The 27,686-nt window shown below is 41.9% G+C and overlaps 1 protein-coding gene across 3 annotated transcripts in view; it reads right to left on the bottom strand.

Annotated features, from left to right (window-relative positions):
• LOC105704495 overlaps positions 1 to 27,686 on the bottom strand; it is a 54,552-nt gene that overhangs the window by 3,537 nt on the left and 23,329 nt on the right. For all 3 annotated transcript variants that reach the window (XM_012433767.1, XM_012433768.1, XM_012433769.2), the window contains exon 2: positions 6,264 to 6,379. In XM_012433767.1, coding sequence (XP_012289190.1) covers positions 6,264 to 6,378 — 115 coding nt within the window. In that variant the 5' untranslated portion in view covers position 6,379. The remainder of the gene's footprint in view (positions 1 to 6,263; positions 6,380 to 27,686) is intronic.

Raw genomic sequence — 27,686 nt, forward strand, 5'->3', positions numbered from 1 at the left:
TATTTCAAGTCACAGGGTACAAAGCATTGCTGATCTCTGCACGATACGTGCCCGCTTCGAAAGTAGTACATAAACAATAATAGAATGGTATGTGCTGACCACTTGCAGGGTCATTGCATACTTTTCCCTCCACCAATTTCTTTGGATCTGCATATTTTTTCACTTCTTGAAACGCGAAATCAAGATCCTACGAAGGAACCGCTGCAAAACATTGTTCAAATGTATATTTTAGTCAAAACCATTGTAAATTATTATTTAGCTCCTGTATGAACTACATTTTGAACGAAGGAAAAAATACATCTCCACGAATAAGAATTCCTCGGCTCGAGGTCTTTGAACGGAATCGCAATGTACTTGTAAAATCGCATGTACATTGGACATAGAAATGCGTGATGTGAAATGTCGAATGGCTGCAATAATCACGTTGAACTATTAATTTTATTAGCTTTTGTCCCGGCTCCGCACGGGAGTCAAAAAAGCGCTCGCACAACCGTTCATTTCCAATCAACCCTTGATCGGTAGATCGATCACTGATGGGATTTTCCGAAATTCGACTTCTGACAAGAAACTGAGAAATCACTCGTTCCGGCCGAAAAATCGAGCGCTTCGGTTACTTTATTAGATAGCGATAAAAATGATATTGACGTGTAACGCGTTTACCCCGTTTCTAAAATTCTGAACGTTCCTATCAGTATCTCCCAAAAAAAGATAGAATTCAGTATTTTGTTTCAAGATTCTACTTGTAATTCGATAACCACAGACCGACATGTCGAGAAGGAACTCTGAGAAATTGCTCGTCTCGACCGAATAACCAAGTGATTCGATCGTTTTATCGGGCAGGGTTAAAAACGGTATCATCACGCAATGTATTTACCCCGTTTATAAAATTTGTTGGAGCTCCTATCAGTATTTTCCAATGAAACTTAGGGTTCAGTTATTTATGTTTCAAGATTCCACTTACAATTCGATAATCACAGACCATTATGTCGACAAGGATCTCTGAGAAATGGCTCGTCTCAGTCGAATAATGAAGTGATTCGATCGTTTTATCGGGCAGGGTTAAAAACGGTATTATCACGCAACGCACTTACCCCGTTTATAAAATTTGCCGGAGCTCCTATCAGTATTTTCCAATGAAACTTAGGGTTCAGTTATTTATGTTCCAAGATTCCATTTACAATTCGATAATTATAGACCGATATGTCGACAAGGAACTCTGAGAAATGGCTCGTCTCAGTCAAATAATCAAGTACTTCGGTCATTTTATTGGCAGGGTTAAAAACGGTATTATACGCGCAACTCACTTACCCCGTTTCTAAAATTTGCTGGAGCCCCTATCAGAATTTTTCAATGAAACTTAGGATTTAATTATTTATGTTTCAAGATTCCACTTGCAATTTGATAACCACAGATCGACATGTCGACAAGGAGCTCTGAGAAACTGCTCGTCTCGGCCGAAGAATCAAGTACTTCGGTAATTTTATTAGGCAGGGTTAAATACGGTATCATACGCGCAACTCATTTACCCCGTTTATAAAATTTGCCGGAGCTCCTATCAGTATTTTCCAATGAAACTTAGGGTTTAGTTATTTATGTTTCAAGATTCCACTTACAATTCGATAACCACAGTCCGACATGTCGACAAGGAACTCTGAGAAATTGCTCATCTCAGCTGAATAATCAAGTACTTCGGTCATTTTATTAGGCAGGGTTAAAAACGGTATCATACGCGCAACGCATTCACTCCGTATATAAAATTTGCTGGAGCTCCTATCAGTATTTTTCAATAAAACATAGGGTTCAGTCTTTTATGGTTCAAGATTCCACTTGTAATTCGATAACCACAGACCGACATGTCGACAAGGAGTTCTGAGAAACTGCTCGTCTCGGCCGAAGAATCGAGCGCTTGGGTCACTTTATCCGGCAGCCGATAAGTTCCGCTTAACCGGATGTCGGGCATGTCGATTCCTCGTAACGATTCCGCGGAACCGATCGAACGAAAGACGAAGAAAACGTTTCCCTGCCGTCCCCGCGCGTCTTTTTCCCGCGACCGAACGAGCCCACGACAGACTTTACTCTCGCGCTCTAATGGCTCCGCTTGACGTATCGCGAACGCCGCTTCCTTTATTACGTTTTGCGAATTCCTCCGCAATCCTGGCCGTCCACGAAGGTTCTCGTTCCCCGGGCACTGCAACCCCGCGATTGCAGATCCACGTCATTTCCAGGTCGACCGGCTTCTTCTCACTTTTTTCACCGATCAGCCAAGAGACGCGACCGTCACCGACGACGCGTCTCGTGTGCTCCTTGATAACGCGAAAACAAAACTGAGCGTTTTTAAAAGACGTGACACATTTATACGGACGCGGGAATGGCACTTCCTCTGCTTGCTACCATTGTACAGGAAACGTGCGGTGAATGGACATGAATGGACTTCGAGGTATTCTTGGATTCCACGTAGATGTTCCGAGCTGGATGATAAAAAATTATTTGATATTTCTGCGCGGAGAGGCGAAAATTGTAGGCCGATTTACCTTTAAGGTAATATGAAAGGGTCGTTCTATATATATTTAACGTTAAAGTATTTATAAAACATTTCTTCAAACTGGATGAACCGAATCGTTGGAAACTTCGGCATGTAATTATGAAGGCCCTAAGGAAGGATGCGGCGTTCGTACAATTTCATTAAAAAAAAGAAAAGTAAAAACAATTTTTTATTAAAAATTAAATTTCACGAACACTACGTTCTACCTTAGGGCCTCCAAAATTACATGTCGAAGTTCTCGACGATTCGGTGCATCCAGTTTGGAGAAAAGTATTATAAATATTTTGACGTTTTATATATTTAGAATGATTATATATTTAGAATATAGATAGAACCCTTTCATATCACCTTAATATAGGGAACTTGCCGTCAAGATTTGAATTTATGAAAATTTTTGGAAGGTTTTATTGGATTTAATGTTTTTTTCTATTTCTTAAAATAGGAGATTTGCTGTGAATATTTGGCTTGATAAAAATTAACGGGGGATTTATTTTTAAAATAGGAATCTCGCCGGCGGAATTTTTACGATTTTATCGAGGGAAGTATTGAATTTTAATCGAGGCTTAGACGGGACCGGAGGAAGCAGGTGAAGCGAGGTGGAACCTCTCGTGGGCCCGATGATGAACTTGAATTCCCAGGGAATGATTTAAGAGCGGAATAAAGGGAAGCGGGAGGCCAAAAGAAAGGACAGGGGTTGCGGGCAAAAACCGAGCCCGGCATTCGATCTCGTTAAACCGGATTCAATTGCTCTCTCTAGGCCCGTGTACCTCGTGCCGTACAATGATGAATAAGGGACGTGAGGCGCGTATGAAAACCGCCTTCAAGTTTCGAGCTCGCCTCCCGCTGCGATGTTTAGGCTAATTTCAAACCCCGCAGCCCGATTCCGCTCCGGAGACATGAATTCCCTGTCATTTCATGATTTCTCCGCTTTTCTACTCAACGACCTTAGTGTTCACCGGAAGCGAACTGGAGAACCTCGAAAGGGGGCTCTTCAGGGTTCAGTCGGTTCGGCTGAAGATCGTGGAAGAACTGGACCATGAAAACCGCTCACGAGGACAAAGTTGTCGAGTGCAAGTCCTGTCGATTCCGTGACAAATGAGAACGACCTTACACGTTGACTTTTATACGTTTGCGTTTCATGATTTCTGATAAATTCCTATCCCTTTCTGATAACGTTTTGTGTACGAGGACCCTGAAATCACTCGTTCTTATCATCCAAGAATATTTCTACTGATGTGGAAAATTGTGCCTTGTATTTAGAAGGTGAAAATGCGACAAAGAATGCCATTGTTCAATGAGGATACCAATAACTGGCTCTTTCCCTTTTATTGAAGCTCCCGATATCGAGCCGTTCTCGTGCGCACGTTATCAATCCTGAGTTCCCAGTGACTCATATGGGGATGGGATGGCTAATATTAGTCAACCAATTTTTTAAACCTATATGAACTTACGATTTCGCGGATAAACCGCAGGAATGTTACGTCGTAGTACGAGGAATCCGATTGAGTAATCCACGATCGCGGTTTTCCAGTACGTGTCGTTCACACGATTACGTGGTTGAGCAAGAACGGCAATATCGAGAAGTAAAGATTGTCTGTCGGCAAGTCTTAAAAAGAGACGAAATGCGTCTTTCAAGTAAAAGGCGGCAAACTAGTTTAGATAAATTATTTCGAAATTGGAATGAGAGTTCTTTTCGGAATTCATGGTCGACTCAGCGGCGATTCCGCAGCGTTTGACTTTCACGGCCCGAGGATCGTTTCTCGCTTCATCGGTGGAGCGTGTACTAAGGCTAATGCAATATTCGTTTCCATTTATTTATCCATGTGGAATACTCGGCAGGAAATTTCACGCAAAATTGGATGAATTACAACGGTTCCACGATATGTTTTTTCCACCAGGTAAATCCGAATCCGCTTCTCGATATAACGGAACGCACGTTTGTATAAATTGGGCGATAGCTTCGGTTGACAATAAATGTTGAAATAATTTAGCAGAAACGTTCCTTAATATAAGACATAGCAACTTATGATCTGCTAAGAAAATGGATCGCCAAAACTTTGCCCCTGGCAATGTCGATCTACCGAAAAAATCCCTATTGATTGTCCATACATTACCATCCACTTATTATCGATTACCTTTGAACCAGAACCATGGTCAATAGGAAAGTTTCCTACACGGATAAGCTTCAATGAGCTTAAATTAAGCTTTCTAAAATACCTCTGGCTACCATATACCTGAATACTTGCTGAATCGTGGGCTGCCCAGCCAAGCATTAAGCGGAATGGCCATAATTTTTCCAACCCCACATAACATACCATTCCTCAACAATATATAAAACTCCAGTTACCCTCAATTCCACTATAGAAAATTTTAGAAAATTGAAATAATCGCTTTTCCCGTCATCCTTGAGGTCGGGCATGCAACGACATCACGAAGGGCCTCCACTCCAAGGTCTTGACATAACGACCGATCGCATGTTCATAAGAGGGCTCGTACCTATTTTTCTTTTATTGTCATTCTTGAATTGAATGTTAAAAATGCCCATTTTTGAGATATCTACAGGAAAAATGGAGCACGACATTTATACACAGTTTCAGTGCGTTATTAACTATACTTTTACGTGTATATTTATAAAATTTATCATTTTACACAAAAACTGTTTTGTATTTTAAAGCAACGGTTTTCATCCCGCACAGTTCATATTTTGCGTACATGTCGATAGAACCCGTGACTTTAGAAATAACCACTGACAAAAATGTAGAAATGAAATTACTTAACATTTTAGTTATCCATTAATATTTTTTGCTGGTTTTTCCACACTTTGATAAAATTACATTTTAAAATTATTTAATACTACCGAAAAAGAATGAACTTGTCCATTTCTAGCCGGGTGTAATCTTGTTTTTAAAAGCGGAATACTCTAGAGTGATCGGTCGCCCTGAAAGCTAAGAACAAACAAAGATGCACCTCCAAATATGGTTCTTTACAACGGTTTTTTTTACGTTAAATTTATCATTAATGTTTTAATTATATCAAAACGTACCGAAAGGAAGCTTAATAAACATCCTTAAAATGCATTTAAATGTTGGGTTTTTCTGTTTCTTGTACCTATTTGAAAAATGGGGATTTTTAACACTTTCAATAAGTCTGAGCCCCCTTAGATCGATGGCGGATACATGTATAGACATATATCGAGGAGGCAAAAGCAGTTGTTTATGTAAAATTTATCATTAACTTTTTAATTGTATCAAAACAAAAGTAAGGTTAATAATCCCCTTAAAGTGCATTTAAATGTTGTGTTTTTCTGCTTCCTGTACCTATTTGAAAAATGGGTATTTTTAACACTTTCAATAGGTCTAAGCCCCCTTAAGCCGATGACGGATACATGTATACACACATATCGAGGAGACAAAAGCAATTTGTTATGTAAAATTTATCATTAATTTTCTAATTTTATCAAAACAAAGGTAAGGTTAATAACCCCCTTCAAGTACATTTAAATGTTGTTTTTCTGCTTCCTGTACCTATTTGAAAAATGGGTATTTTTAACACATTCAATAGGTCTAAGCCCCCTTAGATCGATGGCGGATACATGTATAGACACATATCGAGAAGGCGAAAGCACGGATCTCGACGACTCGATGGATCGTCGAAGCCCTTGCGATCGGTCCCGGTGAAAGTGGATGCACTTTCAGGATGAACATCTCGGTGGATCTCTTACCTCTGAGTCGGGATGCTGCATGAAAGTGGAATGACGCACCGTCCAGATCCTCGGCTTGGAGAGGACTCAGGCTGAGCAATCTCGGGGCTTCGGTATTGGCCCTAAACCAACGCATTCTGAAACAGGACGACGACGTTACAGCCGGCGTTTCAATTAACTCGACAAATTTATCGCATTGTTCACTGGAAGTGAGCTCCAAATGAAATCGTACGAGGAGGGGGCACTTTATTGCGCTCCTTACTGTTTACAAGCAATACCATACTTTATTTACGGCGTTAACGGAGCATAACTTTAGTCAGTATTTTTCCCCGCTCCTTGTAACATTTGCAAGTATGTCTTGGCCGGTAATACTTTGTTTTTACTTACGCACAGAATTAATGTCGTATTTACGTGACTCTTTGTATACATCTTCGATATGGCCGGAAAGTACGAGGATAGGCGAGTGATTGCTTAATCGTTTGCCAAGATATTTGCAATACTTCTTTCAAACGCATTTGTAAATTTCTGACAGATACTATCGCACGTTCCCAATACAGAGGCTTCCTTTTTTTAACTTGTCGCGGTTGTGACGTATCGAGAGACTTTCACATCGACCGAGATAATCCTTATCATCGGCTTAGTTCAATTTTACGTTATCGACATTCATAAACACGCAATAAATTCCATAGCTTTTCGCACCGAAATAAAATTATCTAGGCTCCCGTTCATTTTGACGTCTTTATTACCACTTCTTCGTTTTATAAGAGATAAATATTTACTACATATGATGATAAAATTACTAAACATAGCACCCAGACTTTACCAAAGTATAGAGACGAAATGGAAGTTAGACAAGGTCATTTCTTAAACAAAATCTTCATGTCTAATTTCCAGCCTGGTAAATGAATTTCAGTAACTTAGCAAATTGTGTTGCACATAACTCACCGTTTATCGGTATTTATGCTCCGATTTTATCGCAAGCGGTATTTTTTGCCTGAAAAGGTCACCGCGTAATGAAAATCTTGGGTTTTCGCGACTAGGCTGATAAAAAACATCCGTCGGTAAAAATCTCGCCGTGAACAGGTTCCAATACCAACGACTAGAAACAGCTTCCGCTAGAATCGTTGAACCGAAACTCGTTTCATCGCGGCTACTCTCATTTCTGATACACTCGGATTAAAAAAAAAAAGGGCTCGAATTAATTGCAGTCAAGGCCGTCTTATCTAAACTAATAAGGGGACACATTCTATCGGCTAAGTGCACTTCGGTGGCATTTTATGACAAACATTACACGTTCTTTCGCTATCGCGGTATGCAATTGCCATTCAACCTCTCGGAGATACTTGAAGAAGGTACCATTTCGCTTGATTACCTCGAATGTTCAAACGTCATTGAAGATTCTGACGAATATTATTCACACGTCGTAATTTCCGGTAAGTAATCGAAGCAGTGCGGATCCAATTTTGACCGTTCGGTAACGGTAATAACGCGTTTATTTAATGACATGACAGTCCCTGAAAGTAATTACATGACTGTAATAATAAAATAGACGATTTAGTTGATTTTAATTAACTGCTGCTCTTGGTCTGATCATATTTCAATTCTATCTTCTTTCCCCATTTATTAAAATCGAGGTTAAATAATTAAAATGTCTTTAACATCGCTGGGATGATCTTGTCATTTTCAGCAAATGCCAACTCTGGACCAGCATCAGAAGGAAGGAACTTGGTGCCAGTGATGGTCCAGCACTGGCTTGACTGTAAATTCCTCCTCAGGCTTTTATGATTCACTCTTAATGCTATTTAAACTTTATTACACGCTGCTTGTCTTAATTGCATATGCACTGGATGATGTCTCTGTAATCTATAGTGAACATCGCTGTCTAGAAGATTGCTCGTTGAGTACTCAAGCTGTGACTCAAGTACTCGTCCACATTTTTCCCGACCTTAAGCCTCCTTTCTGAACCATTGGGGAACAATTCACGTAAAGATGGCGTCTTAAGACCATTCATTAATTTACTCTAGTGCACTTTCCGAGTACCCTTGTGAGCATTCCGGCGCATCCAATTGTCGTCACATCCTGTTGCTCGGGCATACCAAAAGTCAAATAACGAAGTAACTGCCGAGGCGGGAGAGGAAGAGGGAAAGAGATGTATGGGCCATGCACCTTCATAAAAAGAGATATAAAAGGGAGTCGTAAAACGGACACATTTGGGCGCGTCCCGTGTAAGGAGCGAAATTTTGTCGCGCGAAACTGGACACCGTGCAATGAAATTTCGTTAGGTGGTTTCGCGGCAAGATGGCGGATTCCTTAAATTAAGTATGATTTTCATGGGAAGTAGAGGCACAGGAGGGCAGGGGAATGCGAGCCCTCCCCTTGGGGTTTCAACGTGGTACACGTTACACCGCCAGTACCCGGTTGCCTCGCTATGCCAGGCATTTATAGTGGCATCTCATTAATGTTCCTTGCTTAAAAAGTACCCACTCGCCAAGAGCCGATGCCGAGCCTTTTACTGTGTGGCCGGGCATAAAAAATATTTCCAGCCCGAAAAGGAACTCGGCGCTAATTTTAATTCCCTGTCGGGCTACGGGAGCTATTCGCGGTTCTCTTTTTTATCTCTTCGGCACTCTTCTTTTTCTCCATTGCCTTAGATTTTTCGGGGAAGGTTGAGATTCGTCATAGAGGTATGCTCGAGGCATCTCATCGCGATCTTCGTCCCCGAAGAGGCAATGGTACTTAATTCCACAGGTGGGAACCGAGTGCAAACCCACGTCTACTGAGATAACACTCTTCCTTGACATTTTTCAAATAATTAAACAGCGTAATTATTTTTTTAAATCTTATTTTTCATTAACCCTTTCGTCGCGACGAGATATCTCGCGACCCAATATCGACCATTTAACGTCTTTGACGAAATATCTTGCTAATTAATATCGTTCAAGACCGTATGCTACGAATGTGTAAGAAAAATCGGGAGAAACCTTCCGAAAAAGACTACTTTTTAAAGATACAAAAATCTTAAGCATCATCCTGTAAGGCCAGTATTGGACGGGGAGATATTTCGTCGAAAACGTTAAGATGGCCAGCATTTGGTCGCCAGATATGTCGTCAAAAACGTGAAATGTCCAATATTTCGTCGCAAGAAATGCCGTGAAAAACATTAAACGTCCAGTACTGGATCGCGAGATATTTCCTCCTAAGTAATTAAAGGATTGTCAAGTCGTTGATTGGCGAATTTAAGTTTGACTCTTCCTAAAACGGAATAAAGCCCCAAAATGCCCAAGCCTGATGACCCTATGGTCCATTACTTGACCGCCGATCAGCGAGCTTCTCGAGGACGTTAACCCGTTTTTCAGGGGCACCCCTTGTTCCCTGTTACGATCGCAACAAGCTGTTCGGTCGCTACAGGTGACTTAATGCTGGCGTAAAGTCAGATTGGATCGTAAATCATTAGATTTATATTTTTCCTGGTGCGCTGGATATGATACAGCGGCCGAAGTTCCCGGGGACATCGGAATATGAATTTTCGAAATTATTCCCCGGCATCGCGGATCATTAGGATGGCTTTTACTGTCCTGGGTACAATCACCGAGTACGGCAACTGTTAATGAAACGGTTGCTTAACACGCTGAATACCCTGGGGGCCACCGGAGACGGCTACCGAGTGACAATGGATTACTCGTCACTCGTATTGGCATTCGACGTGTCAAAACGTCAACGCGAATACAATGGATTTATATATCCAGGAGGAGCATTTTATGTAAAACATGGAATAACGATACGACGTGCGCACGTGACGTTTTTGGTCAGCTCATTCGGACGTATCCGTTGGTTTTTGCCAAATGCCCGACGACGCGATAGCGGCAAGAAACATGTCTAACCATGGCTTTGAGGGTTAACAATTGATAACCCTCTCTGCGGACTCGGAAGGCTATCGATAACTTCGAGGAGCGGATGCACAAGTTCAAAGTTTCGCTCGATCCTAAATCAACGTGGACAGACCTTGAGGTATCTGGAAACAATGTGCGTTTCAGCTGGATGAAATCCTTGCGAGGAATTTATTATGAAAAATATGCAAGGACGAGTCCATGAGGTAACCTTTTATATGCCCGGTGTAGCGATGACTCCATCGGTGTATGCGTCGTTCCACGAGGGATGCTTCGCTGCAAATCGCAGCCAAGGTTAACGCGGTATGTGCAAGTTGAAAAATCTGTGCAGTATGTGAAGTTCGAAGCCTTGGAAGGTCGGAACGCATCCGACCGGTGGAATTCTGGCTCATGGGGACAATGCACTCTGTAAGTGCACTCGCGGGTCCCCGAAAGGATGAGGACTCGGCATTAAAAATGCACCGTTTCGCACAGCATCTTTCACGCAACGGTAACGTCAGGACGGCCGAATTCGGAAAATTACGAGCCGTTCGACGTCGACGCGGATGATTTTCCCTTCTTTTTTCTTGATCGGTACCGTTGCAAGTAATGGCAGGCAATAAAGCGTTTTATTCCCGGGCGCTGACGTCTCCCGTGACGGCCTCTTAAAAATATGTGCACCCTACAGGGAGGGGAAGAAGAGAGGATCAGCCACTGTCTTCGGCATGGAATCCGAGCCGAAGAGCCGTAAGGACTTTGTTAACGTGAAAACAACCTCGTGAACGTCTTTGACTTCCGGGATGGCCATATTTACACCTGACGAATATCATTTCTCGTATGAAAACATTATTGCCGCTTGAGGCAGAATTTCGGACTTGGGGTGGTGCCAAGAGAGGTACTCGACCTGTGAGGTCAGGAGTCAATTTTCAGCTTCTAGTATTTTCACGATTTATACAGCCGTCCCTCAATTTACGCGGAGTAGGGGAGACCATGGTCAAATGTAACAAACGTTATAAATTATTTATCCCAACTTGAAAAAGCGTAGCGAAGTATGGGAAGCTTTCCATGGATACTATGAATATCTCACAGTCGTTTCATGTTTGTTAAATCGGGCGTTTCTCTTGTTATTTTCATTTTTTGTGATACGGAATGGGTGAGTAATATTTTTTTACGTTCAATATTTTTGATTCATATTAAATCTGGAATGGATAAAACTGATTTAACTATACCACAGTATTGCATCTTCAGATGTTTATTATATGTTTAATGCATTTTAAATTTGAATGGCATTAAGTTGCTGTAATTGTATTAATTATTTAAAAAGAGCCATCGAGGTCAATTGTAACAAGTCAAACTGTCACAAATGTAACATGGTACGTTTGACCCCGATCGTCTACGTTCCCACATATAAATTTGAGACAATATCTTTCTTGCAAATTCTTTGAACATGCCCCGTGTTCGCAAATGGATATCGAACCTAAGTCCATCTGGAGGTATCATAAAACGTGTTGCAGATTTAGTTATAAATAAAAATCGCAGTCAGAAAAGTGTAGCCAAATATTTCGCAATTTGTCATGTGACTTTAAATAGATACGTAAAAGGCCTAACCGAAGGGAAGGAAATGGTTATGGGTTACAAACCCCATAACAAAATTTTATCTTATGAAAATGAACAGGCTTTTTGTGAATATATTCGTAAATCCGCAGATTAATGTCTCGGATTAACTCTAAAGAATATATGTAGCCTTGTACATCAATAAAAGTAAAGTGGGCCAGATCTGGATTCAGTGCCACCAATGTACAAAATATGTTTATTTATTTTTATATGTATCCTATATAAGTAACTTTTGTTGTGTTCATATGTATTTACCAAAACATGGTTATTAAATATAGTTATTCGAGTATTCTTGTATTAATCAGTAGCGTTACATTTTTCCCGACGAGTGTTACGACCGTACCCTGCAACGGTTGCAATTGTAACAAATACATTTAGCAAGGGTAATAAATATTGCTGATTATCATAGGATCCTGAAGCATTCAAATGTAGGCTGTCTTTCAGGGGAAGGTTCACTTAATACATGGACCAAGTTTCGATCAAAAAGAGCTAGTACAATTAATTGTAGAAATACATACGTAAACATTGTTACAATTGGCCTCGATCTCCCCAATCCATTCCACGTGGATTCGTTTTACGCGAATGAAAATCGCGCTAATAAAGTCTGTCAGATCAAATGAAAAAATATTGGAAATAAAAGTTATTGCATGTAAATTTTAGAAATACATGTTTATTTCAAGTAGTTCAACAAAAAAAAATATAATGACGTTTCAAAAACGTGTAAATTGAGTTATAATTTAGCGCGTACAAAAAGTGCTGCGTAAATTGAGAGAGAGGGGGGTACTTTATTATGCAAGCTCCATAGAAATTTGCCCGCCTTTGACTTTTAAAATGGTCGTAATATGTGACGAATGTTCTTTCTTGCAAGGAAATAAGTTTTACTGAACACGTTGTGATTTTTGATTTTGGATTCTCCCGATAAGACAGGTGCTGTAATTGTGATTACGTCCAATAGTGTTAGTTTCTAATGACTAGTTTTTTGACGATTTGTACTTCATTGACAACATCGCAAGCTCCATAGAAATTGACATGCCTTTGAATTTTAGAATGGTCATAATTCCCGATAGTTTCTTTTCTTGCCCGGAAATATGTTTTACTGCACACGAAGGAATTTTGGATTTAGGATGGTTTCAAGATAGGTGCTAGAATGGCGAACGGTAAAGTCCGTTTTCCATTCCTAGTTCACTGCCGTTTCGTGCTCCACTGTGCACGCTGCCAACTTCCTAGTAATTGACATTCAGGTCACCGTACTTTTCGGTATTTAGGTTCAGCGCACAACAGATTATGGTGGCCGGGTTAAACGTATCGTAACCTTCGGAATCCAGAATGACGGCACTATAATTTCCCGTATCTAAGTCGATCGCGCCCTAGTTTTTTATGGTCACCATAATCGCTGTACGGTACTCAGGGACCAAATCCGAAGTCTCGTACATCAGTTAGGATGTAGAAGGGATTTCATAGGATTTATAGAAATATGGTTCCACGTATTTACATTTTAAAAAGCGATCGTTGGTGAACGAGTGGTCCACCGGGAATGCGTCGACGATCGGTGAAAAATTTAATCAATATTCCCCAAGATCCTCAATTCACTTACGCGTAAATGAACCTTTTAAACAGCTTTCTGAAAAATACCTAGCGGCTAAGAATCTGGATTACCCTGAACACTCGATCGTTGTCGATTCTCGTTTACGGGGTCTTTATGCTAGCACGGAATCTCGGGCACTTATACATACATTTACACGTGCATTACATTTTAACCCGATCCGGATTGGCCAGTTTTACAGAAAAATGCCAGTAATCTGTCTGTACCTTCCAAAATCAATCACTCTCGCGTAACGCACGATATCGCCCTCCTGCAAAAGTGTACTAATTAATTGCAGACAATTTTACATCCTTTATCTCCCTCCACCCCACAAATTCAATAAATTTAATTCGTTGTTAAACGCAAACAAATATTTAGTTGAATCAATAAAATGTTGGTTGATTCAAACGTAGGATACAGTTACATAGACAACCAAATATTTGGTTGACAGGGCAAAATTCTTTGGTTAATAACTTCTGGTTGTTTACATGAAATATTCTGGTAGATCACCCAAAATATTACAGTAATTTGATACATTTCATCAAAATATCTTCTAAAATTAACGAAACTATTTAATCAATGCACCTTAGTTAATCGAAGCAAATGAGTTTGGTCAAGTGAATTAACCCTTAACGGTCGTAAGTCACCTCTCACGTGACAACAGTACTTTGTCGCTGCGATCGTATGACACGTGTGAGGTGACAAGACGGACTACAATCTAGCAACTACAATCTAGGGAGAATCACGTATAAAAAGCTTGCGTCCGATAAGGGTTAAAATCCGGGTTACTCGATCAAAGCGATTTTCAAAACAAACCAAACGCAGTCAATCGAGCGATTCTGTTTAAAGAACCAATTTTTTTTTTTATAATGCGCATACCTGCAAGTTTTCCTAACTGTCAGGAATGTTAAGGAGGGACTTCCAGTGAGAGTATGCCAGCTTTCCCAAGATTACAAAAAAACCTAAAAGTAGGTAATTCCGGGTACGCGATGGACTGCAAGGCTCCTGCATCCTACGCACCCGTTGATTTGCGTAAATATCGCTTGCACCGTATCCGAGGGCCCCTTGCACCTGTGTGCCATACATCTCGAGGAAAACGGGGAGACCTCGGTTTTCCGCGATGATCGTCCGGCATAATCGCACGATTAAGGCGGGACCTTATGCAAGAGATGTTAATAGGTCGATTATGCATCTCGCCAGACGCGGAGGGAGGGACCAACTTTCACCGATGCAAATATGTGTGCCACCGGTTCACTGACCAAGTATTTCGCGTCGTTTTCTCCACTTTGGCGACGATTTTGTGCCGATCGGGATCGCGGATCCAGACGCAGCCTCGTCCGAAAAGTTCAGGGTCGAGAGCCTCTCGCTTTTCCATTTAGCAGGGATTCCTTAGACAATTGCGCGGTTGATTTCTCGGGACATTCCGAAACCCAGTTTCTTGGACCCCTCGGTTTGTCAAGACATCCGCAGGTGAACGCACGACTCGTTTGTCAAAGTGTCACCGGGCACGCGCTTAGCCCGAGTATAAATCTGTCTGGATGTCGACTCGTATGCAGATCCAAGTGCAGCTTGATTATTTATTTTCTCACGGTACAAGTGCGATTTAAATGGAAATAACTTGTGCCAAGAATTTATTGAAAGACTCTTCCTTGACGTCCTTTGAGGTAGATAGATCTATTTGCACAATTTATTAGAGACTATACTGAAAATACCCATTTGAGGTAAGTGTACCAGTGGCCAAACACTTAAGACGCCGTTCAGATTCGGATCAAGATTAAGCACATGAAGACCGATATGAGGTACAGATGACTTGAATCAATGTAAAAAACAGAATTTCTAGTTTCCAAAACACATGCTATATATATGTAAATACTCAGTCATTTATTATTTATGTTGCAAAGACGATGGAAAAGTCGAATGTACCAGTGTTCGAACAGCCATCATTCATGGAAAGCTTGAAAGGAAATGTTTAAGGTGGCGTTCGGCCACTGGTACACTTATCTCATTATGATTTCTTTTGTTTTGACGTATACGTGCACAAGATTTCGTATAATATATACTCTTCGGTTTATTTTAAGATATTCTACTTCTGAAAGCGGTTACGGGTGATTTGTGTTATCTGCAACGTATTTAGCACGCAAACGTTAAAAAGTGAAAATTGCGACATTTTTCAAGAGTTTACGTATCAAGTTTCGTATATTATATGTTTTTCGGCTTATTTTAGAAAATTTTGTTTACGAAAGGTTTTAAACCCCGGCGAATACGATTTAACTGTATTAACAGCTAGCTTATTTATGTGCAAACGTTAAAATTTGAAAGTATTGCGACACTTTTCCAAGAATTTAGATACAGATTCTAACGAAACTGGGTAATTGGGTCTTTCCGTGAGGTGTTGCGATAAAACGGAACGCGCTCTCCGCAATTACGCGTGACGTTAGCGGGGTAGCTAATGATTAGGGTCGTAATTATTGAAAAAAGTGAAGGAAAGTGTGTCATACCGAGAGCATAATCACCTGTAGAAAATAAACTGACGAAATAGGCCCACGTGAGGATCGATGGATATTCTATCGGGCGACGTTTGAGGCCGATTTCGTTATTACTTAGCACGGTCACCTGTGTCATTAGCTGGAGACAGGTGTGCAAGTACGTAACCACCACGTGGGTGCTTTCATATTTTCTATCGTTCACTTTCCAATCCGTGTAACGTTCGTTCGGGATTCTTTATCTGGAAATAGCGGTTTGACGACTGATTGGGATAATTACTTCTTTCTTACACGCCCTGATTGCGTAAATTCGTGGTTGCACGGCCATGGTGGATTTGTCACGGTGTCTTGTCACTTTTACCCGATGCATGCATAAGTGGGATTAGTTATTTCAGAACCTGTTCCACCTGAGTGTCGTTTATAAAACGTAAACGGTGAAAACCTGCAGCATGTTCGAGCGAACTTCGGCATTATGTCACGATACCGCAGAAATATTAAAATAAAAATAAGACGGGAAAATCATTTCGTTCATGCTCTCGATTCATTCATGTTAATTTCTAATTCTCTGGTCAAAATAATGGGAATAAAATTAAGGAAAATCCAGTGTATATTATAGGATGTATTTTGACAGAACAATTTCATTTAATCTTCAATTAAACTCGTTTAATGCAGCCACTATCGTCTCGTGAGATACGGATCCTGAGCACCAATTCGTCTTCACCCTAAGTGGAATATCCGGGTTTACTTGATATCCGGCTTTATTCCCGTCTCCCCTACGGATTCACTTATACCATTGCGCAGTGGTAATCGCCCCACGGGAAATGAATATTTGAGTCAGATAACTCGGCGATCTCGCAATGACAACGATGCCGCGAATACCGAATTAAATATAGAGATATATACAAATAAAATCGGAGACTCGTGAAGAATTTGCTAAGGTTCGCCATTCTTCGTATCAGTCGGGCCATTAATTTTGCAAATTCTTCCCGGTCATCCCGAGCGATACCTAAAAGGACTTTCGCTGATGAGGACCCCATTGCAGCCAGGGGATCACATTCGCATTATTCCTCCATCACCATTCCAAATGATATTCGTGGAAGTATCTCCCGGCCATTTTGCCGCGATCTTGGTCTCCATTCTTCCTACAACACTGAGTAATGATTCCAAGGATCGTCACGAAAACATCCTGGAACAAAGTCTCGGAACCATCTCGCAAAAGATCCCACACGTCTACTAGACTTTCCGAGAAGCCAAGAGACGACAGTTTAATGTCGCCATAATGAATGATCTTGAATCGCCGCGACCAGAAAAATGGCTTCTAAATTCACCTACACCTTTGCTTGGCTTTTCACCGTAATGAAATAACGACAAAGCGCGACATAAATTACCCGAGCCGTGTCAATGTGTCCTATCCGCCCCCGAATATCCGCGTTTCTTGCTAGGAGCACTTAAACATCCGAATCATAAATGTCATCAAATACTTTCTCTACAAAGAATTCGATTTCCCCTTTCTCCGAACTCTCCGAGGCATTAACTCCGCTGTCGCGTAGCCCGAGGTACCTACAATCACGGTTTCATACATTCTAGGTGCAACGACAGGATTTTATTGCTTCGAACGCAGGTAACGCCCGTCACCGAGGCATTCCATGAGACATTCGGTAGCAGTCTTGGCATCTCGTCACCTCTCGGGAAGCAACAAAACCGGCAAGCCAGAGCTGGATAATGGCCCACTCGGATACACCGCCGATCACTTTCTCCGACGATCCAGCCATGTTGTGGCCGTTCGCCATCTGCATTATAAACTGTCGTCCAACATGATCAATCGATCCTCGAGCCAAGTGGGCGCACTCTTACCCCACGAATAATTTCAGTTAAACCGAACCTCGCGATGCGGGGTACTCCTGGCAGAGGAAATCGGGGCAGGTTGTTACATTTTGAGCCTAGTCATTTTTTGGAAGTCTTCAACTAAACCTGGAAACTTGAGCTTTTCATCATCGACCGAGTAAATCTTTGGGTACATTTTGTAATTTTTTCCATTTCCATATCGATCCGTTAATATAGTCAAATTTAAATTTGTCGTGGGTATTCTTAAAAAACCTGCGTAAATGCGACAGAATATAAATGCGATGGGATAGGTAATGGAACGTATGATTTATTTATATTCACGGGAAAAGCAAATCACCTGTTACCCGCATAAAGTGGATCACCTTCCAATAATTCTCGGTCGTAATAAAAACCTGTAGTTGCTTCAGTAAATGTGAATGTGAACACTTGGGTTAGAACCATTTCTTTTTGTAAAAGTCATTCCGTTATATGAACAACAAAAAACTATTACATCACTGGTGAAGTACAAAATATATTCATGGATGCAATATCCTTTACTATCGACCACAAACTATATCACTCGTTCAAACGCGTGTTAACAATACCTCTTTGTCTGTCGCTGCAAATCTATTTGCTAATTTGGCAAACATTTTTTTCTAAAGGAATCACTCTTAATATTACACATAGATTAGATTCAATTTCAATCGTGTCTGCTGTTAGTATAATTATTACTGAGGTAAAAGTAAACCTTTATTAGCAATCTCGTCCTTTGCTTAGAGTATTTCCTTCCACGTATTTTGGAAACTTCTTGCCAACGTAATCGGTTTCTTGTCACTTTGTAAATATTCGCGGGAAACGTGTGACGGGTAATGGTCCAGGGTACTTGCAGTCGATGTCAATCGCTTTCTCTGGCAATGTTATCATTCGGCTGCCGCTCTCGGTACATAGCAGAGTAAACCTTTATTAACAATATCGTCCTTTACTTAGAGTATTTCCTTCCACGTATTTTGGAAACTTCTTGCCAACGTAATCGGTTTCTTGTCATTTTGTAAAAATTCGCGGGAAACGTATGACGAGTAATGGTCCAGGGTACTTGCAGTCGATGCCAATCGCTTTCTCTGGCAATGCTGTCATTCGGCTGCCGCTCTCGGTACATGGCAGGCAACATAGTCCGGTATCCGTCATAATCGATCGCGCCTCGAGCGATCGCTCGAAATGTAAACGCACTCTTACGACTGGAGGGTTTCAACATCGAGCCACTGTGCATTGCCGGTGCGGCTTAAGAATTTCCTCGGTGCTCTCGGTACTTCGTACTTGAGGCCCGGTGCTACCGGATTCTGAGCGACCTATTTAACCAGCGGTGTTCACTGAACAAAGATATCGCTCAGATTGCTCTTAATTGCGTACATTGTCATACGCACCTGATAATTGAGGTCGACGAATCGTGTTCTGTCTTTTTTTTAAGAAATTTTAATTAGACAAAGACCGATAGTAGCTGCCAATGGCTCGTTGCGTTACCCGTACCGTCATTTTTAACGTGGCAATTGTTACCGTGAAGGAGCGAATTGTCATTTCTCATTAGAGAAATCAGATATTGCGGATTCTTTCGAACTCTCTCCTTGGTCTCGGTCTACCACAAGACCCAGCGATTTCTATCAGAAACTTTTTCGTAACAGCTGATTTTCCTCCAGATCAAAGAGACACCTTCCATTAAGGTATTTCTTTGATTTTGATTTTAAATAGGTGTCTGTCGTTTCACACACACGCAAGCGCGCACGCATACAATAAATGAGTAAACGATTAGAAACGGGGTTACTCAACTTCCTGTTTACATAATTTCATATCATAAAAAATTCGTCGAGTCCAAGAAATATTTAAGGACGAAACTACTGACAGCTCAAGAGTACACGCTCAACAAATTTACTGATTAAGTGATAGACCTACGAGCGGACGTATTAAAAACTCAACCCGAATTAAAAACGTTATCTTTATCATAATATACGAACGTTTTGTGTAGCGAGAGCTTCGCAGCTCATATCGTCGCTCGGATATACCTAACAGTTGCGTTAGATAATGTCTACATACATGAGGCTTGGCTAACTCGAGCGAGATTCCATGCACCGGAGCAATTTAGCCTCCACGCGTTGCACCGCACAAACTAAAAAGAAAAATCTTAACTTCGAGATAAATCAGCCTCGTGGAGTTACGAAAAGTGACAAAAAAATCTCGTGTATTAGAAGATAGGGAGATAAAATGAAATGGGGGATAAAATATCATAGCAATTGTTTCTAAAACGTTGAGATTACGTTACATCGCGCACGAACAATCTTCCTTTACTCGATGGTCATTTCCCGAACCGGAGTTATAGCGATTGGACGCGTTTCTGTGTGCAAAACAGTTATTGCAAACGAAATTTTTGTTTATCTACCTTCCTTACTCATTTTTGTGATATTACAGGTCATAAATCAAGGTGTTTTCGATATAAGTATATTACTTTCTCCTGTTATCTACGTCAATTTGTTAGAAATATTTATATTTTCAAGTGTTTCATTTAGCATAATATTTTAGAATCACAATAATTTTACATTACACTTTGCGGGGCAAAATGATCGGGACAGGTTAGGATACAGCCTCTGTTGAGTTTTCAGGAGGCGTTCGATGCTCATGATGTTCAAAAATCTACTTTGGAACGACGAGGAAGTCAGAAAATAAATAATTGATAACACAATTTTAACGAAGAAAATGTATCTACAGGCAAGGATCGGCTGACGAAATTTATATGGGAAAATCCTGAGTTGTCATGCAGACGCTCTGTTGCGGATGTTCGAAAGAAAGTCTAAACGCGGGTTGCACTGGATGTGAAAGACAAATTTGATGACTGATTAATTCTCGACGACATCTCGAGTCAGGTCGGTTTTATGAGTTCGGGCACATGACTTGAATTCGTAACAGAAATAGTTTATTAACAATAACGAGTAAGTCCGATAACAATTGTAAAATATGACACTATGAACGGCGGCGGTCGCACGGTACAAATTAGCGGGTGACTATTTGGAGTCGCGGTGAGACTTGATTGTCTCTGAGAGCAGGAGATGTCCGTCTCTCGCGGTGGAAGATTTGATTCTGAAGATGCCCAGAGGAACTTTGGTCCAGAGCGCTTTCGGATGCTGTCCTCTAGGGCGGAGTTTTTTACAAAGCGTTTACTGATAGGCGTAGAAAAATTAAAGTGGGATCGATAATCGAAAGTGATTGGTTAATGAGGATTGAGAAGGGGAAAAGTTAATGTTGTTTAAGAAGGCTTAGGTGGGGAATAACAAAAATGGGCTATAGGACTAGAAGTAAACGAATCATGGGCTAAAGGACCGCGGTAGTAGATAAGAGAGCGAAGCGCTAGAGTTTCTGTTTAGACATCCATTTAAATTATGAGCATAATACGTGACTGAATCAATGGTGCTATATGACATGAGAGACACGAGAAAGAATAAACGGAACTTGAAATACGGAAGGAATAGAACACCCAGATCGTTGCAGAGAGCATTCCAAATAATTCTAGCGTTATAATTATTAAATTATGGATTAGTCCGTATTTGCAATAAATAATTGAAATTTACGTATTGGCTTGAAAACCACACGTGACATGATAATTGCTATCTGAGATAAAGGAATTCGTTCTCGTTTGAGCCCTTGTTCATTCGGCTCGAACACGCTCAGAACCGGCATCGGTCGAAAAGCCATTGGCTTCAATTAAACTGCTACATAACCTACATATATTTGCGTCTTCATTTTGCCCCACTCAGGGCAATATTGGGAATAAACATTATAGTTCAATCGTCATGATTTTTCCTCTTAGATATTTTCCTGACCTATGTTCCTGACCTAGCCCACTGGGGCAGGTCAGGAACTCGAGCCTGGCGCGCAGCAACGTACGCTCAAAAGCGTTCAAGAGACGTTTCCTCGACTTACAGCTGTACCGCTTCGATGATTTCGACAACGGTCAAGTACCCTGGGTACTTAGTCTTCGAAACGGTGTCAGGAGAGGACCTCGGCCGGCAACTCGCGACTCGCAGATGACGCTCTTCCTCGGGGGGAGGCAGTCATTTCCTTCGCGTCGAACTTTTCGCGGCCTGCTCGAAGCCGTAAGTAACTCCGTTACTCCTTGCCGTAACCAGGAGGTGCCGTCGTAAACCTCATTCAAATTTACCGCTGGACTCGTGGAAAGCCGGAATTAATCGACACGGTACAAATGGCGCGGAGGTGTCGCGCCTGGGACTCCGCGAGGTCCCTCTTATCGCGACAATTATATCACCCTCGGTGTCAACGTTGAAACGCGGGGCCTCGGGTCTCTTTCCATCAACCAAGGCAAGAGGACAAACGGGCGATCCCCGCCTAAGTACAGTGTACGATGCCCTCGACCTTGCATAGGCCACTGTACACCCTCGCGCGAGTACCTCTACGTGTACGTATTGTTAACGTTACGTCGACCGGTCACGATAAGCTCATGTTTCTCGCGGCGGACGCCGTAGCCTCGCACGTGCCTCGATACGCATCGCCAACCTCTTCGGGATCACGTATGAAGGAGTCTCCGTGGGCCGAAGCATCTCAAACATCTTAATAAGCGAAGAGGAATGCGCGAATCCTGCTCACTTGCGCCGGGAGCAAAGAATCGCGTAATTTGACGGACGTACCTCGCGGACATTGTGGAAAAGTTGCGATTTATTTACCGACTCGACCTCGTATACGTCCACCTTGGCCTTCCCCGCACGATCCGGACACCTCGACCAAGCATCACCCATTCTCTCCTAACCCCATCCACGTCCATCCCGTGCGAGTCCATTCGCGGCAAACGAAGAGACAGCCTTCTCTGCATATTCAGCGAGCGCTTTCGTTGCTTCCCAGCTCCACGTAATTCTTGCAATTTCCGCCGTCGTAAAACGTTAATTAACATTTTTCCGCAGGGCTTATGTCCCATCTTTGCAGGAAGTCTCGGCGGTCATCTTGGCCGCGACAACAATCGATGGCGCCGCATCGACAGGACACTTTGGAGGTATATATTTATATTTATATACGTATATATATATGGGAGGGTAATTACGAGCGAATCAAGCGCCGTAAACCTAATTGAACGTTTTCACCTGGATTGGCGGTGCCTACGGGGAATCGCGCAATAACGCGTAATAGGGTCTTACGCGTCCAAGGAACGGCACCCGGTGGATGAAATTCCGCCGAGTCCGCGTGCCGCCATCTTGCCGCGACATCCCGGGGACGTTATCCCCGACATTATCCGCGTCCTGCAGCAGGCGTCCCGCTAATAATGCCACTCCCGGGAACTATGTTGCGCCGCCGAGATATTCCGAATACCGTTTAAATCGAAGTGACATACGCGTGGCGTTCCCCGGGCGCTCGTAAAGCCTCGGCGCTCTCTCGGCGCGCCCGACGCACTCGACGCACTCGCGGCCGTAACTCGCTCGCTTCCTGGATATTATTATGTACCGGAGGATTCTAGGACCGTACTTGCGTCTGGTCGGGTCCGGGCACTCTTCCCGACGTCGACGGCCGAGTTCTTGCCGGTGTGGGACCGGGGATACCAGTGGTACCAGTGTGGGACCAGTGGTATCGATGTGGGACCAGTGGTATCAATGTGGTACCAGTGGTATCGATGTGGTACCAGTGGTCGCACAGCATCACTTCTCCTCGACTCACCCGCGAACCGCCAATTACAATTGGACAGAAGTCATCGTTACTGTTACCTTTTCCTTTTTCACGAGCCACTGGATGGTAACGTTAGTTGACGAAGATGGAATGGGAGGAAAAGTTATCGCCACAGGTGTTAAATTTAATGGAGACGGATATCGTTAATAGTAGATGAAACGTGTAATCACGTGGGATGTGGAGGATGGCGTTACACAATTATTTGTTACGCACTAAAGCAAAGCGTCAGCTCGACAGGCATGGGGTAAAACGGTATCGGCGGTATGGATGGTACTTCGACGCGTACGTGTTATTTATTTTTGAGGCTGTTTCCGTGTAGGCATAACTCTAATGGATTCAACCGCATTTTACGACCGAAACAGCGACTCGTTGTCGCACTCGGGTTGCAGTTATATAAAATATGGCCAGAAGTATATCAAGCCTCGAACGATTGCGCGTCCGCTTAGGGTAACGATATTTTATTTCCGAACCGAGAGAATGCACGAGCTGCCGTAAAGGCAACTCTAAATTGTGTATATTACAGGGTAAGTATAGTTACTACAACTTGGGCGGTTTATAGCACTCAAACTGGCCGTGTTCCCCAATGAATATCGACGGTGCGGTTGAAATACACGAGGCGCTTGAAAAGAAACTGAGGTTAGGCGTCGAAGTGACGAATGAAAAGTCCAGGACACGAAGAAAAATGTTGCGGCAGTAATGGCGAATCTAGCGGTATAAATCTTCAGCTGGAATCACACGGCTGTCAGATCCTTCGGATTTCATTCCGTGTATCAGTTGCCGACCGCAGAACCAACCTCTTCGGCATCAGATTTCGCCTGACCTCTAGCATCGCCCCAAGTGGCTATTTAAATGGAAATCAAAGCATTACGCGTAGATTTCTTAACGACTCCTGGACGAAACGGGAAAAAACGAAAGGAGTAGATTCTCCGGGGAGCTTTACGAGGCGTCCAGGTGCTCGTACCTACTGTACCTTGCACATTTCCATGTCCGTGCGTATCTTCGAAACGGACTCCTCGAGGTACCCGAAGCGACCGACTCGTTACCCCGAATTAATCAACACGACCCTGGATCTTAACGAAGCTCGTCAGCCCCGAAAAAACACTTTCGACGTAAGGCGTTCCTCACTTTTTCCGTTTCCTTTCCCCTTTTGGGGTAAACTAAAAAACCCCGAGTCTTATTAATCACATCACAAAGGATTATAGGGCACGAATCTACTTTGTATGTGCTTGTAATTACGAAAGCGGCTTGTGATTTTTTCTGTCGAAACACTAACTTCGAATTATTATACGAATACAACCCAAAATATGGGATAAATTAATTTATTTTTGGATTTTATACTTAGGCTGTAGTCATAATTATGAGCACGTATATCCTTATATATTTTTAAACAAACCCGTCCTCTGTTTCTGAAACAAAGTCCAGTCGCAGGTAACCTCAAATGCCTCGCACAAGATATTCCGAATTTTATTTAAAAGTGACGATATTACCACATTTCGGAGGGATGACGCACAGTGATACGTCCGTTATATTTTACTTTTATTTTTTATATACCTTACTTTTTTTTAATACGGATGCGTCATGTGTCAATGCCAGGATAAGTCGCGACAACCAGTACCGACATTTAAAAACCTCCAGGTACAAGAAACATCTTCGAGGGGTTATTTTCTGAGAAAATCATGGATTTTCATGCTGGAAATCGTATCGAAATCGAAATCGTTAAAAATCCCCGAAATATTGTCATAATTTTAAGGCCGATCGTCACTTGTTACCAAACCACGTTGCTATTTATCGTGCAAAATCGAAGGCAATCGGTTTTCAAAGAAGGAAATCCGTTTTCACCGATTTCTGAGTGAACAGCTCCGTGAACATCTCCATGTATACCGGCATCGGGTGCACGTATGGCAGCCGTTTGCACCGTTCAACTTTTTTGTCGAAGGGGTGTTAAAATTGAAAATCCGGCGTCTCTAGGGCCTTGAATACGAAAAATGTGTTACACGCACCGGGCCGCTCGGTTTTTGCCCGTTCGGTGCCTGTCCAAAGAGCCCTCCTCGAGGTTGGTCAGTCCAGACCTCGCGGAATATTAGTCGCTGCTCTCGGAGTACCTGCAATTAAACTTTGAGAACACGAAGGCCCGGTGGTATGAGCTCTTACGCAAAGCTTCCTTATTGCGGCCCCGGAGCGCGAGCCTTACCGCGGAAGTTTTCGTTGCAATTTGCCGGGACGAGCGCGAATCTGCATGCGCGTACGAGCGGGAGAGGTGCCTAACTTGTAACCTGGTATTCTCTTAAAATCCTCTAATAACAGTGATTTCGCGGGCCCGGCCCTGCGGCCCCGAAAAGAAAATTCCGAGGAATCCCCGAGGATTCGACGTAGGCCCTCTCACCAGGACGATAAAGAGAGCGAGCTAACGAGTGCCAAGGATTCGCGCTCTTTCCGCCCTGGGCGGCCGTAACTGGCCTGCATGGCATTATTCCCTCTTCTTTTCCGTTTCTTTTTCCTTTCCCCTCCAACGAGTCTCTGGCAAAATGCTGTACGGTATTTGCAAAAATCCCGTACCCTCCACGAGGGAAGAAAATTAAACGAGAAAATAGTGCGTCGCTAACTGTGAATTTTCAGGATTTTAAAAGACCTCGAAAGTCAGGGGTTAGAGGAAGGTGTTCGTATTTCGGACGATGCCTTAATTTCGGATACCGTGTAAATTCGTAACCTAGTCACTAAATCGCGCTGGAAACAACAATGAACAGGAGCTCTCGCCTCCATATTAACTTTGTGTTGTCGCCGTGGGCGTTAGAGCTACGGGTACGGAACAAAAAATCATTTTAAAATGTTGTAAAAACCGAGTTTTTGAAGATGTCAACTTCCAACACAGCTGGAACGCAAGTGGTAAGCTGTAATATTTTGTTTTAAAGTGTAGGACGAACATGATAAACTGTATTTTGTTCTCAACTCGAGTTGACGTGATTGTTTTTAAGGTTAGTTTCACATGTTGATTAAAAAATATTTTTCGTAATGCCCGAATTTCGTATAGTCAGTAGTGCCTAATTTCTGGTATCCGAAATTAGGTATTGCTTTTATTGGAATTGGTTAGCTGTTTTAATTTGAATTACTTTGAAAAACTCTGTTTTATCAAATGATTCAGATAACTATACAGCAGATGCTGACGATAGAGAGTGCATGGGATGTCTAGGACTGTTTTTAGAAGATATACATGGCAAATATTGGGCTAGATGCAGTAAAAGTTTCAAGTGGGGTCACGAGAAGTGTATAGGAGTTAAGAAGGCTAAATTTATTTGCGCAGAATGTCTTGAATAAAAATATTAAGATTTTAATTTTTAGTNATATAATATGTTCAGAAATGAAAAAATACAATTTCCATATATGTTTATAAGTTATTGAAACTAAATATGTCATTGAGATTTTCAACAAATAGTTCAGATATCTTCGAATGAAATCTACAAGAAATCTGAAAAAAAACTGTCGCTCGAGATATTTAGCAAAGATTACGAAGAAATATTTAGAAATTATTCTACGCTACTAGGGAAAAATTTGAAGCCGATTGGTAAAATACTTTTTGAGATATCGTCACCGCAAAAAAAAGTTTTGTTCGGAGAATTGCTGTACCTCGCCAATTTTTCAATATATCTTGACAAAAAAATGATACATTAAGTTCAATAAGTGTACTATGAAATCACGCTCTGTTTTCAATTAAAAAATGCATTTTAGTTATGAAAAAAAATTCTACAATTTCGCCAGTGACAACTGCATATAACCCCTTAATACCGAATGTCACTTCTTACCGAATTACGTTGTTGTTAATCATGTGACATTGATGACAATTGGTTCTCAAAGAAGGACATCGGTTTCATGCAAGGCCCCTTGCATGTACTCTTGCTACTGGTACTTACAAGGAAGGTATCCCAGGTCGATCTCTCCAATTTGATTTCTTTTATAACATGTTATAGTAGACTAAAAACTAAACGACACGTATTTATTTTTATCTCCCATTAAACACTTTAAGGGGGTGAAACCACCATCCAAAGTAAGGCCTGTGAGGGGCGGCTCACCCCTTAATTTTTTTTTTAATTCAGAAAATTATATTTTTCATTTCTCATTATGAGAAAGCTTTTCCAGGTGGATTGGTTAAAAAATATTGTTCTGTGGGTGAAATTGCCAAATCGCCCTTTGACATGCCTTACTTTGGATGGTGGTTTCACCCCCTTAAAGTGTTTAATGGCAGATAAAAAAAAATACGTGTCGCTTAGTTTTTAGTCTACTATAACATATTATAAAAGAAATCGAATCGGAGAGATCGACCTGGGATACCTTCCTTGTTAGACTGACTTATGCGGATGCATTCCCAGTCAGA

This window comes from Orussus abietinus, unplaced genomic scaffold (genome assembly GCF_000612105.2).
Source record: "Orussus abietinus isolate OABI.00-Male unplaced genomic scaffold, Oabi_2.0 scaffold52, whole genome shotgun sequence".
NCBI classification, from domain to species: Eukaryota; Metazoa; Arthropoda; class Insecta; order Hymenoptera; family Orussidae; genus Orussus; species Orussus abietinus.